The 19,009-nt window shown below is 38.0% G+C and overlaps 1 protein-coding gene across 1 annotated transcript; it reads left to right on the top strand.

The window, feature by feature from the left end:
* The first annotated feature begins 11,058 nt into the window (after positions 1-11,058).
* LOC134825196 (uncharacterized) lies at positions 11,059-16,189 on the top strand. Its single transcript, XM_063837347.1, has 6 exons — positions 11,059-11,316; positions 13,362-13,449; positions 13,705-13,873; positions 14,080-14,178; positions 15,109-15,189; positions 15,611-16,189. Exons 1-6 carry the CDS (start codon positions 11,059-11,061, stop codon positions 15,729-15,731), a joined length of 816 nt encoding a protein of 271 aa, XP_063693417.1. The 3' UTR covers positions 15,732-16,189.
* Positions 16,190-19,009: the final 2,820 nt, after the last annotated feature.

Genomic DNA, 19,009 nt, shown 5'->3' with positions numbered 1-19,009 from the left:
ACATAGAATTTCTCCAAAACTCTCACATATTATCCGCCATATAACCATGTAACTATTTCAAAAGTTTAAAGAAAATCTATCGGTCAGATCTTGAGAAAATCGAAAATATATTCTAAGTTATTCACTAAAACACTCGATTTTCGACCAATCCATATTATGGTACAGTTTTGTCGTGTTTGAAGTCATATCTTAAGTTTGGCACATAGAAATTTGCCCAAACTCGCACGGATTATCCGTCTTATAGCCATGTAACTATCTGGAAAGTTTAATGAAAATCTATCAGTCAGATCTTGAAATATATTCCTGTGTTCCGCCTAAACCGCCAATTTGGAGATATTTTCTTGTGTTTGAAGTCATATCTCAAGTTTGGCAAATAGAAATTCGCCCAAGCTTGCTCAGATTATCCATCTTATAGCTGTGGAAATATCTGGAAAGTTTAAAAAAATTCTATCAGTTAGATCTCGAGATAATCGACTTTCGTCAAATATTGTACCATGGTACAGTTTGGTACGGAAAGTCCAACTCCCGAAATTTGGCATCTATCAACATCATGGCACAATTATGTCGCATGCCCAGTAAATTGCTAATCAAATGTACAGTCTACAGTGTATGAATTCATGAACGAATTTATTAAGGCAGATTGGTATAACAACTATGGTAAATGCTATTTTGTATTATTATTAACAGTGGAAAGTGTTGAGACTGTTGTGCAGCCATGCCGGGAGTTATAAAACACGTCATTAAAAACACTTTCCAACTACAAAACTTAACCACAAAACCAGCTTTGAGCACTATTTCTAGGTTCTCAAACGACTAAATGATGCGAATTATAAATCCTCAGAGCTGATCCCACTCTAAATTAAAAACACTTTCCAGCTACAAAACTTAACCACAAACCGACTCTGAGCACTATTTCTAGGTTCTGAAACGACTAAATGATGCGAATTATAAATCCTCAGAGCTGATCCCACTCTACATTAAAAACACTTTCCAACTGGATTGTTCAGCCCTTCACTTTCATTGTTCAGCCCTACACTAATAGCATACGTTTGTTTAATTTGCTCTCTTATCTGCTTTCTTATCTCGCCTTGTTTAACGGTGAGATATTGTGCCTTTCACCTTGTGGCTTAGCCTTGCATCATGGCAGCTGTGGACAACACGGAGATCGACAGTATTATGTTTAAAGCTGAGGATTGGATGACAAGAGTTATGGATCAGTTCGGTTGTGAAGAACCAATTCACATAACTTCTGTATTGTGCAAACACTTTTTGACTAAAAGGACATTAAATCTAGAGGATAAGGAAAAGTTTGCATTTGGTTCGCTTTCAAAATGACAATTTGAAGAAGATGAAAAACAGATTGAGCTCAATCAAGGATCAGTTGATTGAGAATCAGAAATTGGTCATCAGCGCTCAGGAATCAATAATTGACTGCAGAAACAGTTGCAGGCATGGTGCAGACCGTCGTCAAAGACACGGTAGAAAGTCAGTTTAAATCGTACAGCGATACAGTTCAGGAAAACGTCAAGGTTTTTAACCTGAAAGTTCAGTTACTGCCGAGACTTTGAAGGAAGTCGTCAAGTCTGTGGTGCAAGCAGAAGACCGGAGCAAGAACACTATGATTTTTTGGTTTTCCTGAAGATTCCAGTAAAGACTTGAACAAAACTGTCGAAGAAATTTTTGAAGAGATTGGACTGAAACCAGCAATGGAGTTCAGTAGAGTTGGCAAGTCGAAGGAGAAAACTACTCGGCCAGTCAATGTTACTCTGTCCAGTTCTAGTACAGCCTATCAAAAAATCAGTCAAGCTCGAAAGCTGCGACAATCAGAGAAGTTGAGCTCAGTCTTCATTAGTCCAGACCGCTCTTTGGAGGATCGTGTTAAGCACAGACTTCTTGTTCAAAACCTGCATAAGAAGAAAGAAGCTGAGCCAAACAAGCACCACTACATCAAAGGAGGGACAATTCATACTGAATTAGAAAAATCAGTGAGATGAGTGTGGCTTTCACTAGAGTGCATTTTTTACAATACATGTGTTGTTATTTCATTAGGGACGATAGTGTTTGTATGAGGATGGGAACTTGTCCCGTTGTGATACAATTTTTTTGTTTGATTGAGTCATTCATTCTGGCCGTTGGCGGTTGGAGCACACAAAACTTTAAGTTTTCGCGATATTTGTCAGATGAGGTTTAAATTCCATCGTAAAGTTGCTGTTCTACACAGTGAGGCATTTTCCTATCAAAAATTGTAAATATCCCTTGTGAGGGATTATTACAATTTTTATAATATATTTGTTAAGATTTAAATTGGTCATTAGAACCACCCGGGCACCGTCTCGGTTTACAATCAACTAAAAAACTTAACCACAAAACCGACTCTGAGCACTATTTTTAGGTTCTGAAACGACTAAATGATGCGAATTACAAATCCCCAGAGCTGATCCCACTCTAAATTAAAAACACTTTCCAACTTCAAAACTTAAACACAAAACCAGCTTTGAGCACTATTTCTAGGTTCTGAAACGACTAAATGATGCGAATTATAAATCGTCAGAGCTGATCCCACTCTACATTAAAAACACTTTCCAACTACAAAAATTAACCACAAAACCAGCTCTGCGCACTATTTCTAGGATCGATTACAATTCTATTTGTACCTATAGCATATGTCAGTACACCTGCGAGCAAATGAGGATCAACATTTTTAACAGCTATTCATTAAACTTATAGGATTATAACTCATAACTACATATAAGGTATAACACAAGTGGCACTGATGCAGATGAATCATGGATAATTATTGACTGTTGACGAAAACTCGAAGTTTGAAATCCAAAGTATAAAGCTGCATGTAGTAGAAACGTAATTGGGAAATCAGGATTAAATATGACCACACGTAACGCGCGGATATAACATGTGCTGTATCCAATGCGAAACTAAAAGTGATGAAATAATAAAATCGACTGTAGAGTGATTTAGCGCGACCGTCAATTCATCGCAGCTTGGCGAGGCACAGTAGCGCATTTTTTATTTTTCAAATTAAATTTTCAATTTAGCTGCATGTGAGAAGCCTCTTTGAGTGAGCGGCGCGGCGCGGCAAAGTAACGCATCGCGCGCTACAAATGAAATAGTAACTTTATAGCGTAATACCTACTAGTACTAATATTATATACATAACTTGCAATTCTCTCGATCGCTCGGTTCCCGCGGCGCTTTTTTCGAGCTTTTTGTTGAATCACATTGTGGGCGGCGCTCAGCCTGTCATTCCGCCGAATCTTTATGTTTATGAACATAATAGCCTGGGGTCCCCTTGGAGGACTTCGCCGCTTCAACGCGCCGCGCGAACTAGCATTCTTGCTTCGCATCGAAGCAAGAGCAACGATCTCGACGGATTGACATCGTCAATCAAGGGGTCCCCAGGTAAATTGTGGGCCTTACTGGGCCGCGCTCAGCCTGTCATTCCGCCGAATCTCTATTCATATGTTTACAAACATGATAGCCTGAGCACCTCAGGTAAGCAATTGGCGCGGAGCACAGTCAATTCAAGTGTTGCAATTACCAGATCAGCACAATACCAAATACACGGGTAATTGCTCTATCCAGAGCCCTTGGCCCGTGGCGCGCGCCACTGTGCACTGCTGGCGCGAAAGCGCATGGGTAACGGAAATGGTCTCAACAGGTGAGAATCGTAAAATATTTGTTTCAAGACCGTCGACGAGTCCAACTCGGCGCGCGTCTTGGTATAATGAAACGACAGTGGTGTCACGACATGATACAAGTGACAAAGTTATAAACCTACAAAAATGGTCCATTGCTACCAATAGATCAATAAACTTTCAAATTGTTATATAAATACATCATTTTATTTCAAAGAAAATCTCGCGGAATGACCTTACATGCTTTGACAAGTGACCGATTGTAAACAAAATTAGGGACACCGAAACACCAGTTGACCAGTAAAGTGGTCATAGCAATTACATCGGCCCTATATGCACCTATAACATATAAGTGAAGCGATGCTGCAACCAAAGCATGCTCAAGAAAACAACAAATTTTTATTTAAATCAATTATAGCAACAATTTGAAAAACTTTAAAGCTCTTCTATTACCATATATATTACCATGGAATATACTACGGTTAATTGACGATGTCAATTCATGGCAGCTCGGCGTGGCACAGTAGCGCATTTCGCCGATCTAGCCAGTCGCTGTGAGAAGCCTTATTAAGTGCGCGGCGCGGCACAGTAACGCATCGCGCTACAAATACTACGGGTATGGTGACTTGGGCTATTGAGTTGTTAAGTAGATTAAGATTAGTAAACCTGCACTTGCATTGTATATTTTATATAAACTAGAAATTAGGCTTCACGGTAAAATGGAGAAGCAGGCTGATCTTGGAGAGAGCAGACCGTGCTAGGTTTATTCCATTGAACTAATAAGGTTACAGCCTAAAATAAACAGCCCTTTAACAAGCAAATATACACACACATATACATGGTCCATGATGAAATGCTGTTTATTGAGTATTCCATAGGGTGTACCAAAATGGCAATAAAATAGACTCTATCAGGGGGTACAGAGGTACCAGAACTCTTCCACCTACGGCAATAAGTGATTTGGACCTTAACCTGATCAACACTCCTAAACCCTAAAAGGTCATGGAGTGCTTGTTGGATAGGGGCCTAAACTGCTTTTTGTTGTGATGTGAATTTGATATATATTGTTACAAAGGGTACCATTTTTAAAGAATTTTTTATACAGGGTCATTGCTATATTATGTGTATATTGTTTGAAAAAAAAATTTATTTGTTATGTCAACAGTGGGTTTATATAAACAAAAGCTCTAAGAAACAGATAGTAAACAAAGTAAACATTTCTGTCCCCTAATCTTTCTCAAACAAAAGTCATGCAATTTGCATACTTCTCCATTTAACTCTATTCTGAGCAATTAACGTTAAATAGTTCAAATCACATAAATTATTTAACGATAATTTTCGGACACTAAGGTCGTGTAGAATCAGTGAGAAAAGGTTTGACTGCGGTCTTCCACGCCGCCCTTGAAGCTGTAAGGTGTTGACAGCAAAAACAAGCGACGAATAGGCTGGGCCATCTGTAGGCCCACGCAGTACATGTCCGAGCATCCTCCACAGTGGGTTTGAGAAAATAAAATAGACTTTTGTTTATAATTTGCCCCATATTCTACTTTGAACTTAACAATTTTAAACTTTTTCAAATACCATACTATGATGCATCAAAATCAAAACAAAAATCGTCAGGAACTTGTTCATTTGGCTGCTAGAATAAGCAATGGTTGTATTATTTAAAGAGCTTATATATTATAGCCTAAAGAGCTTATATACTATAAAGCTGATGCTGAGCATATTTCACCGTTTAAAATGAGTGGATGTTGTCCAGAATTTAGAACAGTACTGACATTTATGCCGTGGGATCAGCTGATCTGCACCTCATCAATTGATTAAGTGATCGACACTCAGCTGCATGCTAACTAATAGGTACCCAATCAGCAAAGATTTGCTCATAAAACGACTTATGTGAGGTTTTCAAGCTATTCAATTTATTAACACAAATATATTAGATGGGGAATATACTGAATTTTTTCCCCTACTGTTGCCAAAGGCAAAAAGATCGTCTAGGGAATAAGTAATCGGGTTTGGATATATGAGGTGGCCCTACGGACCTGCGTTGATGACAAAAGTCTGCTCCTTCGCAATATAAGTAAAATACAATTTTAAGTAAAATACAATTTTTATTTTCCACAGAAGAATCAATACATATTGAATTATAAATATCCGATAATTCCATTAATAATCATTGTATTGAAAAACTTGTACTTTTCCTTCACAAGTGGGCACCTGGAGCTGATATTAAAATTGTTAACTTATTACCTCGGGAGAGTTTCTCCAGAAACAAGGTTATAACAGATATCAATGAATGTATATCAAATCTGCAAAGAAAATACACCTATGTAAAACTGCTCTCAACCGAGACAAATCGTTTCTTGTTTAGTGATAAGAAAGGCTTTAGAAAATCGTCATTTTTTAGTAGTTATGGAGAGGATAATGTCCATCTCAATGATTATGGCATAGTTAAATTAGCAAGGCACTTGAAGTATCATGCACACCATTAGAATACTGCTGAATACTGACATAACACTCCTACCGTCAGTTTTATTTTTACAGTACGACATCCAGACAAATACAACCTGTTTTTCAGTTTAAACACAACTTTACAACTTTTATTCATTCCATTGTGAATTAATAAGATTTACAAGATGACAAATTTTAATAATGCAGCTGATAGGTTTCACAACCTCTGCATTGGTCATTGTAACATTCAAGGAGGGCTTCTTAATTTAGGTAAAAGTAATGAACTTTCCCAACTTATTAGAGATCATAAATTAGACATACTTTCCCTAAATGAGATGAATCTTAATGAAACTATTGACACAGACACCATAAATATTCCTTCCTCCTTCAACCTTATGCGATGCGACAGGCCAAACAGTTCTAGGGGTGGTTGTGGCTTAATGATAAACAAAAAACTAGCTTACACAGAATTAATTATGGATAGTAAGCTTGATAACATTGAAGCATTATGGGTGAAGCTTAAGAATAGCAAGATCAATGTTTGCTGCTTCTATCGCTCTGGAAATTATTGCAGTGTTGATAACTTTATTGAATACATTCATTTTTGCATGAAAAAATTGAATGGGAAAAAGGTTATCTGGATTGGGGATATAAACATTGACCAGAATAATATCTCATCCACCCAGTACAAAAAATTAGATATGTCCTTGAGATGTTACAATCTAGTTCAAACCATTCAAGGGATAACTAGAGTTGCTAAACGTGGAGACAATTTTACCCAGACTACTATTGATGTAATATACACTAACTGTTATGCAGATTTTGTTCAATCTTCTGTTCTTGATGAACGTATTGGGGATCATCAAGCTATTATGTGTGAGATAGATTGTAAAGTACCTATAGCTCCTAAATTTGAAAAGGTTGAAATTAGAAATCATTGTAAACGTAATGTTTTAAACAATTCTTAGACTATCTAGATACCTGTTCTGATTACAGTCCACTATTGGAAAGTACAGATGTTGAAGCTATCACTGCTGGCCTTTGTCATCATATTGAACAGGCATATGCAACCTTCTTCCCTTGCAAGACCATAGAAAGGCATGAAAAGTTCATACATAAACCTTCTACTGAACTTTTAAATGCCATTAATCATACACATTTTCTTCTAAAGAAATTCCGTAAAAAGAAGGATAAGAGAGACAATGGAAATTGCAATAAATGTGGTACATGTAGCAAATGTATAAAGTGTAATGAGGCCTGGGATTGCTACAAGATTCAGAGAAATATTAGAAATAAATTAGCTAATACCTGCAAAAAGGCTAATGTAATCGATGATCTACAAGTTAAAAGTGCCAAGAATGATCTTAAAGGGATATGGAAAACTATCAAACTGGCATCAAATATGACCCCTGGTACAACTAATTGTCAAACTATCAATGAGAATGATCCTGAGCTATTTAACTTTCATTTTGCAAATGTTGGATCAAGATTACAAAATCAGGCCCCCAATATTGAAAGAGTTAGTTTTACTGATTTTTTACCTCCTAGAACTTCTAACATCTCATTTGATAGATTCCAAGAAATAAATGAAACTGATATCCTAATGTATGTCGAAACGCTCAAGAATGACAAGGCCTCATATGACGATGTGCCTCTATTTTTACTTAAGCAAGCTGTACCACACATAGTTGAGCCACTGACCCATATTGTCAATTTGAGCCTTAATACAGGTGTTGTACCAACCTTTTGTAAAAAAGCTAGAGTAACTCCCATCCATAAGGCAGGAATGAAAGATGATCCTAATAATTACAGGCCAATATCCATCCTTCCACTTGTAGGAAAACTTATAGAAAACTTTGTCGGCAAGCAACTCACTGATTACATGGAAGAGAACAAACTTTTCATCCGGCATCAATATGGCTTTCGAAAAAATCACTCCACAACTTATTTGATGTACGATCTGATGGACGAAATATATATGAGTAAATCTAAGTCTTATAAACCAGGAATCATCTTTCTTGATCTTAAGAAGGCCTTTGACACAGTGAATCATGAAATATTGCTTCAAAAATTGGCATATTATGGAATTGGTGGCATTGCTTTAACCTGGTTTAAGAACTTCTTATCTTGTAGATATCAATGCACAAGGATTAATGGCAAACTAAGCTCATTTTTAGAAGTTCTGAGTGGTGTACCACAAGGAAGCATCATTGGGCCTATATTATTTAGTATCTTCATAAATGACATCATTTATGCCTGTAACCTATCTAAGCCCTTTCTATTTGCAGATGATGGTGCACTATTCTTTGATCAAACCTGCAGAAGCACATTTATAAACATGAAAATAGAACTTATGACAATCTTTAAATGGCTCAGTGTTAATAAGTTATCACTCAATGAAAAGAAGACTGAATTCCTATTATTTGATTCTGTTGATAAACATGATGAATTAACCATTGAATGTGATGAGGTAACTTTCACAATCAAGGAGTGCAAAGAGACAAAATATCTTGGCCTCATTCTAGATAGTAAATTAAACTTCAAAAGCCATGTAGATTATATTATTAGGAAGGTCATGAAGAGAATTGGTGCCATGTATAGAAGTAAAGCACTGCTACCCATTAAATATAGGAAAATGTTTGCCAATTCACTCATGTTGCCACAATTCGATTATTTAGACACGATCTATTGTAGAGCTGGCAAGACAAAACTTGCTGAACTTGACACTCTGTACAAAAAGGTAGCCAAAATAGCTCTCAACGTTCCACAAACAGAGAGCAGCCTTAATGTTTATAGAGACATGAAATGGTTACCACTCCATCTTAGACGACAACTCCATCTGTCAAATTATATGTTTAGAATCATCCATGACAATTGTCCTACAAACTTTATGAACAAATTTAGTTACATATCAGGAGGTAATAGGAGCGGCGAAAGCTGCAACCTATATGTTAATAGATCAACATCACATAAAAACTTTCAATACTTGGGGGCAAAATGTTGGAATAATGTTCCAACAGATCTACGAAATCTGCCCGATGTTAAAAGCTTCAGTGATTCGTATAAGAAACAGCTACTCTCATCTATAACAACAGACCCTTATTATACCGTCGACAATTCATATGACAAATTTTACACTGCAATCATAGTCGACGATAACTAAGTATCTTCTATTTCTTTTAAATCTGAGGCATATATAATTGAAGTGTCGAAAGGATATTCCCTTTTTTACCACCTTACCATTCTGATTGATTCTGCACATGACTGACATGTTTTAACTGGAGAAGGGGTTCGCACAGTGGTAGTTTTATAAACCACTTTTAATTTATTGACCTATTATACCTAGTGGTAGTTTTACAGACCACATTTAATTTATTAACTTATTATACTTAGTATTTATTTTTGGTGACTGTATCACCCAGTACAGTTTTAACATTTGATAATTGTACAGTTTATTGACGACACATTGACCGAATGTTATTTTATATTCTAATTTATATACTAGATATTTTATTTATTTTCCAACAGACGACAACTTCCTGTTTTTTTTCTTCTATATTAGTTACTCATATCTCTTGTACAGACTGTTCTACAATCTACAAGGACATTGACAGATGATACTCACATTAGGCATTCATTATTGCATATAAATTATTTCACTTGCATTAGGTTTAGAAATTTATTCTCTGGTTAACAGATTTCAAATGTTTAATTAATTTGTAATATGACAGTATATAAGAAGTTATTTAATTTTGCTTGGGCTGTTGTGTTGACTGTTGGGGTTTAGTGGTGGTATGGAATTTGAATTTTATATAAATTTACACTATGAGGTTGGGGCATTTTGCATAGTAAATTATATGGTTACTACTCCTATATATCATATTATTTGATTGGTATTCGATTTCTGATTATTTCCCTAGGAATATGATTATTATTATATCTCAATTTGGCTTTAGGTAGGGTGCCCCGCTAAAAGAACTGGATTCTTCCAGGAAGCATCCCGTGCACAGAGCTTGGTCTACATATATATTAAATTATTAACCATTCATTCTGTATGTGCACGAAAATTTATTTCAATCAATCAATATAGCTATAGACCACTTCCCTATAATTATGTGTATAGGAAGCGTCTGTTATGCTACGCGCGACGGTGGCCATGTGTTAATTAATTACAGTGAAATTCCTCCTTCGCAAAGTTATTTTCCGCAATTTTCTAGATTCATTTATTGTTGATGCGCGGCGGCGTCAAGTAAATCGTCAATTTTTACCATGCACTAATCTCACTCATTTATAAAAAACATAGTATGTAAATATGTTGCACTTTTTTCCAGTCACACTTTTCACTCAAAAGAATTAATGGTACAAGTACATGGTAGGGAAAATTGATCGTGCGTGGTTTAACCGCGGCAAAATTCTTGTTAAAGGTTTGATTTCAAATAGGGTCATTGTGATATTATGTGTTTATTGTTTGAATACTTTTTACAGTCTAAAAAACTTGACTTTACTTAACCTATGCAACCGGCACTTGATGACGATTTTCCCGATGTTTCTTCTGAGCCGACTTCAGAGTTCAGGAGCTTGAATCGACTGCATGTCCTTAGCTCACCCCTTTGGAGTGGAGGCACTAGCCGGGGTCTAGCTATTTAATCCACCTCAACTTGATATTGTTTGCAGTACACATCATGTTGTTGTGATTCAATAATGAGCTCAATTTCATTGACGGGAGACAAAAGTGAAAGGCCATAATTCGTTTCAATTTCGAAATAAAATGTGCCGAAACTCGCCCTGTCTCACCAAAATCAGCCAAAATACCAATCATATATTCATCATTTTGAACAATTTTTTATTATTTCATTGAAAACTTATTGTTTTATTGAATAAATTTATTAAAGTCATTTACAGCTGAATACAAGCATTCAATTTTCCCTAGTAACCCTTTGCAACTCAATAGGAAATGAATCGCTTAATCACACCAATCCTCTCTCCTTGTGGCAGTCTAACAGTCAGAAGCAAAGTGACTTTACAAAGAAGAGCAAGGACACCAGAGTGGCATGAAAAAGAGGGCGGCAGCAAAGCAGAAAAACTAGAAAAGCTGAAGAATGAACATGAGCTAATGAAGACACAGCTGAAGCTTCTGGGAGACAGGCTGAAAGAGAAAAACACTGTGACTTCATTTCGAGGGGTTCTTGTTGAAAAGACACTTACCAAGCGGGTCAGTTTCTTGAATTGTTTGTTTTCTTGTATCCTCTGATTTGGTGAACCTGCAGTGTGTCTCCATACTCATGGCATTACTTATGTCAATTAATGCACCTTAATACTACATTGGCCTAAGGTTTTTTTTTTTCTGGGTGCCACAGACCCACCCAATGGTGCTGACTTTTTTGGGTTAAAGACCCACTTTTCCATTGAATGTGGCTCGCTGGCTGAGCTGCGCTCGCAGTAACTTTTTTCGCAAATTTTTTAATCCAATTTTTTGAACTTTCCCTATCAACAATCTTAGAGATTGGACTAAATATTACATTCCATAATTTAGGACTTGAAGTTGATGACCTTCTTCCGTCAGAATAATTATATGTACTATTCATATATGCAATATTCCACCACATTTTGGTTGATAATTTGATTTCCAAAGTCCACTCATACATATGTGGAAAACTTACAAATACCCCTTAAAATGCTGGCTTTATACTTATAGTATGAAGATGTAGGTATAGGTCAGGGACGTAGCCAGGTTTTTTAATCCAGCTGCGCAGCGAGCGAAGCGAGCAAGCTGTGGCAGGGGTCCGGGGGGCGCAGCCCCCTGGAAAATTTTTGCGAAACAGGGTGTTTTAGACGACATTTGGCATTAAAGAAATTTGTAGGACAGCAATAAACTGGGATTGAAAAGAATCAAGTACTCAAGTAAGGGGACGTAGCCAGGATTTTTCTTTGAGGGGAGCTGTCGGCGAGCGAAGCGAGCCGACGTGTCCAATCCAGCTGCGCAGCGAGCAAGCTGTGGCAGGGGTCTGGGAGCGCAGCCCCCAGCGGGGTCCAGGGGCAGAGCCCCTTGGCGGAGGCTAGGGGGGCGCAGCCCCCCGGAAATTTTTTGAGAAACAGGGTGTTTTAGACGAAATTTGGCATTAAAGAAATTTGTAGGACAGCAATAAACTGAGATTGAAAAGAATCAAGTACTCACGTAAAGTTGGTAACTTCACAACAGCAATCTGCATTCTCCAATCAGAATTTACGACTTACTCAGGCCTCATCGTCTTAAAATTTTTACATTTCCTACGGTCTAGGGGACACTATTGACTATTTATAGAAGTCTTCTAGAATGTTTGCTTGGATGTTATGACAGATATTTACTAATGACTAATCCACAGTTCAAATCTTTGACTGACTGCAGTCATAAACACAGCCCAGTTACCAGGCGACCATGGGGGAGTAGACACACAGTTGATAACAACAGACCTACTATCAATATCAACAGACCCACTATTTCATCTTACAGACCCACAAGTCAATCCACAGACCCATTTCAGAGTAGCAAAGACCCACTATTAAGCTAGTAGACACACACTTAATAAAAATAGGCCCACTATTTGACCTTAGAGACCCACTGCCAATAACAACAGACCCACTTTGTAACCTTACAGACCCACAAATAAATCTACAGACCCATTTCAGAGTAGCAAAGGCCCACTATTAAGCGAGTAGACACACACTTAATAACAACAGACCCACTATCGATATCAACAGGCCCACTATTTCGTCTTACAGACCCACAAGTCAATCTACAGACCCATTTCAGAGTAGCAAAGACCCACTATTAAGCGAGTAGACACACACTTAATAACAACAGACCCACTATCAATATCAACAGGCCCACTATTTCATCTTACAGACCGACAAGTCAATCTACAGACCCATTTCAGAGTAGCAAAGACCCACTATTAAGCGAGTAGACACACACTTAATAACAACAGACCCACTATCAATATCAACAGACCCACTATTCCACCTTATAGAGTATAGACCCATGTAAGTAAGTCTAAACTATAATAAAACACATCCCCCAAGAAAATATGTTTTTTTTTTCGTTTCAGCCAATTTTAATTTTTCGATGAAAAAATTTGAGGCAAGGGTGCTGGCACCCTTGGCACCCTATAAAAAAAACCTTACATTGGCCCAAGTGAAAGACAAATATTACTAAGAGTAATGGTATCCATTGTTGGTTCATAACGTTTTTTTACAGTGGTAATACTATGTATAATTCAGGTTGACGACATAGAAAAAGACTTGGTTGTTGAGAGGAAAGCTCAGTCAGAGAAGATGCCTTGGTGGGGCTACAAGCGTGCGAGACCAGGTTTGTTGCTTGAAATATTTAATTATCAATATACAGTAAATCCCTGATTTCCTGCGCCCGATTTACCACAAACCCCGATATACCGCGGCCATCTCCTTTCCCCCAAATAGGGCTTCTCGGTAAATCGGGGTTTTACTGTACCATTAATTTCTATTTAATAAAATCTCAAATATCTTAAAACAGGTTAAATGAATTAATTGCTTTTCTATTCAGAACAATGTGCCTCTTTTCCCTGCTATTGTAACCACTGTGCAGGTCACTCTAAACATGATAACTTTGCGTTCAACATTCCGCGTCGCTCGTGCTACCAGCCAGCAAAACGGAAATACAACGGCAGCGCGTGTACCATTTGCAAGGACCACTGGTATCCCATGTACACTGATGTGGAGAGGATTAAGAAGTATATCAACCCTGAAACTAACCAGTGAGTGGATGAATCAGACACAGAATTTGAAATAAGTTTCATATTTATCACCAATTTATCTGAGCTGAAAATGTTCAATGTAATGGATTTAAAAGTTACAATATTGTATGCTAAATAACACCTTGAAATACCTTATCATCACTTTTTAAACGTGAGACTCCTTAAATTCAGGAACTCTCAAATCACTAACAATTGTTCCTGCCCAGAGTGATACCAGTGACAGTGACAGGAGTGTGTTGGTACAAGCAGCATGTGTTAGAGGAAGCAGTGTACCGGGCTCAGAGCATGGGATATCTCAAACCACCGTTAGTATTATCACCTGTTTATCCTGTATCAAATGTTATAAAACCACCGTTAGTCCTACCTTTATCACCTGTTTTATCCTGTATCAAATGTTATAAAATGATGAAATGTTATTTTTTCCCGATCCATGACTCAAAGTGCCGAAGGCACAAAAGAGTCAAGGACAAGGGTTAGCGATCGAGGTTTTTTTTGGGATATGGTAGCTTTGCGACCGTGCGACCGACCACCGTGCGTGCCTGCGTACGTGTCGCCCACGTGGCACGTGTCTGCCTGCGCAAAGTTATTTTGCGCGAAAATCTGAATTAAACAATTGTTGGCGCGCGGTGCTGAAATGTTCAAGTACATTGTTAATTTCACCATATATGGTATATATACGCATCCCGCTAGGGACTAATTGATAGCATATTATTATTATTTTGAGTTAGTATTACTATTTTGCACAGATCCGTGTCAGGTTGCATAAACAATAAACATATGGTTACATAGAAATATACACGATTTTCAAATTCAATATGGAATTATATCAACTGGGCGGCGCTCGGCCTGTCACTCTGCCATATCTGCATGCTTATAAACAGTAAAGACTGGGGTCCCCAGGTGGTATGGAATATGATCAAATACTCCATCACGGATCGGGAAATTGAGCGGCCATCCACAAAAGAAAAGCGGCCGCATTTCTTGTTTACACAGGGGTCGACCGAGGGACGACTTTTGGCCGAGGCCGAGGACTCAGCCGACCCCTGAACTAAAGGATGACTGTTTTGGCCGAGAACTCGGTCGACCCTTCGTTGCACATTAACATACTTCTTGCCTTTACAAATCGCAGATTCTCCAGAATCACAATATAGTTAGTGCGCTAAGAGAAACGTAATCTGCAGAATTGTGTATAAGAATTGTGTATAACAAGTAAAATTACACATGTGTATTTTCAGGATCCCTCCCCGGAAGTTTAATTGGAGTTCAGCTGATGTGTACGGTAGAGACAGATCAGAACTCTATGGACATAGAGAGAGGTGAGTTTTGTAAATCACCATAAAATAATATATTGTATAATATTTAACCTATCAGGTAATTAGTAATTAGGTTAATTAGGTAATTAGTCCAGTGTTATCTAACTGAGTATTGCTATGTTTGTTAGAGGAGACACTCCACTCTATGCGATCTCCTCGGTCGACTCAGCCGAATGATATGAAACTTGATTTAGGGTTAAATGAGAAGTGGTAACTGCTAAAAGATCAAGAATCTTACTATGGTACCCCTTCAGTAAATCTACATTGTAGTGAACTGTAAAAATAGTACATTAACTGTTAACTGTATTGCTATGTTTGACGAGACACTCCACTCTTGAGTACCAACTATACGTTTCTATTGCTAATTTCTAGTGCCACTATGTTGCATGTTTAATAATACTGTATTGTAACTGCCTCCCCTCAGATACCACCAGAGTTACAGGCATCTCCCCGGCAACATACACTACCAACCTGGCAACCCGCACTGGGAACATTTGCCTGTCAGGACAGAGTCTGTGGAGCCCGGTTTTATTGGGTACGAGTGAGAGAAATAACTAATTGGGTGGTTAACCAATTAGGTAATTAGTCGGTAATTAGGTAATTAGTTGGATTTTGTATCAGGTTGAGTTATGGCTCCGTGACAAAGCTTAGTTAATTTATTATAATCACAGTGATGACAGCTCTTGTTTAATGTTTTAGTTTTATTTGCGCTCATTAAATTGTGTAATTGTGTCTTGTTTATAAGGGGAGGGTTGTACTGAGTTTAGTAACTTTGTGTAACTTTAGTAACTGAGTTTAGTAACTTTGTGTAACTTTAGTAACTGAGTTTAGTAACTTTGTTTCAAAAAACATCTTTTGTTTACTATAGAGGTCGTTACTTGGAAAGGTAATTTATTATAATTTATTGTAATTTCTTATGAATAGTTTATACAGATTTTGAGTTATGTGAAATCTCCATAAAATTGCTGATAATGATATTTTGATAAAGGTGATTTACATATAACTAGTGTAGTTATTATTAGTCTGATGCACTTCTCACACACAAATACAACGTGATGCCCATATAAGGAGTGTATACTACACGTGATGCCCATATAAGGAGTGTGTACTACACGTGATGCCCATATAAGGAGTGTATACTACACGTGATGCCCATATAAGGAGTGTATACTACGTGGCTATTATAGTTATGAACTTTCAGTCATTCTAAGTGGAGGCTCATATTTCACGTAATGTTCATTCTTAATTGAATTCGAAATAGAACTTGAACATTAACAACGTTATAGTACTTTATATTACACATTACACTCCTTATACACAGGACTACAGGTATATATCAGTTCATTATGCAATCATTATGCATCCTTAGTAGATCACAAAACTGTCATATGTGTATCATATATCACACATAAATCACACATATTATCATAATATCACACATAATATAACACACCCACACAATCTACAATTCACCAAGTGTGATATGTGTGATATATTTGTGTGACGTTTGTGTGATGAAACTAACACTATAACGTCTAAGTAGAGATGATGGAATGAAGCTTGAGACAGGTGGAGAGACAAGAATACCTGAGCAGCTATGTGAATAACAACCACAAGTCAAATAATGGTAAGTCATTTTATAATTTATTATAGCATATTATATTATTATAGTATAATATTTGTTATATTATATATTTATACTGTTAATAACTGTTTAGTGCAAGTGTTTGTATACTGTGTATACTGTGTGTGTGTGTGTGTTTAGATTTGTTTTTGAGATTGGTACTCTGATATTGATATTAAAGATGAAGGTATCAACAGAGGGTTCTTTTGCGATAGTCAAAACGCGACAACTAGCGCTATCCAGCGCTAGTTGTCGCCATCCAGCGCTAGTTGTCGCTATCCAGCGCTGGATAACGCTGGCCAGCGCAAAATATATTTGTTCGATAATTGTCGCTATCCAGCGCTAGTTGTCGCCATCCAGCGCTAGTTGTCGCCATCCAGCGCTAGTTGTCGCTATCCAGCGCTAGTTGTCGCTGGCTATGCGACACTGTAGCACGCGATAGTTAGCGATGGCCAGCGCAACTGGCCATCGCAGAAAACAGTTCGATAACTAGCGCTGGCTAGCGCTGGATAGCGACAACTAGCGCTGGCCAGCGCTATCCAGCGCTAGCCAGCGCTGGCCAGCGCAATGTATCAAAATCATATACTTGCGATATTACTATATACTTGCGATATTACTATTAGAATAGAAATTCGGCGGAATGACAGGCTGAGCACCGCCCAGTTAGTTGAGCTCCGCCCAGCTAGTAAGCCAACGCTAACGATTGTAAATGTAGGTTTATAACAGTACCTTTAGTTTTACAAATATTTGCGCACCGAGTTGGACTTGGATTTGAAAAAATATTTCCAATTTTACGAGTATCACCCATTAAGCTGACAAGAATTATTGCAAATATATTGCGCTGGTCAGTCAGCGTCAGCTGACGATTAATAATTTCGCAAATATTATATTTTGGTATATTGCGCTGGCTAGCGCGGGCCAGCGCAATACAAGCTGACGAGTAATACTAATATCGCAAATATTTGATTTTGAGTTATTGGCATTGCGCTGGCTAGCGCTAGCTGACGAATAATATTATTATTACAACTATATTGCGCTGGCCAGTGCTGGCTGACGAGCTTAATATCGCAAATATTTGATTTTCATATTTTGCGCTGGCATGCGCTGGCTGACGAGTAATATCGCAAGTAATAGTATATGATGTTGATACATTGTGCTGACCAGCGCTGGTTAGCGCTGGTTAGCGCTGGCCAGCGCTGGATAGTGCTGGATAGCGCTGGCCAGCGCTAGCTGACGAGTAATATCGCAAACATTTTGCGCTGGCTTACTGGCTATCGATGGCCAGCGCTAGTTATAGTTGTCGCTATCCAGCGCTAGTTGTCGCTATCCAGCGCTAGTTATCGAACTGTTTTCTGCGATGGCCAGTTGCGATGGCCATCGCAAACTATCGCGTGCGACAGTGTCGCATAGCCAGCGACAACTAGCGCTGGATAGCGACAACTAGCGCTGGATGGCGACAACTAGCGCTGGATGGCGACAACTAGCGCTGGATAGCGACAATTATCGAACATATATATTTTGCGCTGGCCAGCGTTATCCAGCGCTGGATAGCGACAACTAGCGCTGGATGGCGACAACTGGCGCTGGATAGCGCTAGTTGTCGCCATCCAGCGCTAGTTGTCGCGTTTTGACTATCGCAAAAGAACCCAACAGAGATGTTACTCAAATGTTTGCTACAAAAAGTCAAAAAGTCAAGTCATATTAAAATGAGCATTTGGCCATATAAATATGATTATTGATTGTATATTACGTCCACATCTTGCACCCGTGCTGAGCTCTTCTTAACTCCATAGCCCCCCTAGCTCGAAGTGTCTTGGTTATTAATCATAAAGTAACTAGAAAAACAGTAACAATACATTAGTTGTACGTGACAGAGAACTAGTGTTATTATTGGATTACTTTCCACTTGTACCACATCTCGATAAGTAGCGACATACGTTCTTAGCTGGAATGGGCTACAACCGACCAATATCTCTACAGTATCGTATTTACTGAGCTCAACTCTATTTCAAAGAGACTGTTTTGGGTGACCTACGATATCCTCCAGGATGGATTTTTAACTCAAAGTCTACGGACGTAGTTTCAGGATGAGAGAAGTCATGAATAATGTTTAAAAATAAAGACTGCTTTCAGTGTCTAGTCTACCAAATGTATTAAGGAAAAGTCGTCAGATAGCCGAATGTTGTAATCTATAAGGAT

Source organism: Bolinopsis microptera, chromosome 13, assembly GCF_026151205.1.
Source record: "Bolinopsis microptera isolate Bmic1 chromosome 13, MBARI_Bmic_1.0, whole genome shotgun sequence".
Taxonomy (NCBI): Eukaryota; Metazoa; Ctenophora; class Tentaculata; order Lobata; family Bolinopsidae; genus Bolinopsis; species Bolinopsis microptera.
This window is presented reverse-complemented; position numbering and strand designations above follow the sequence as displayed.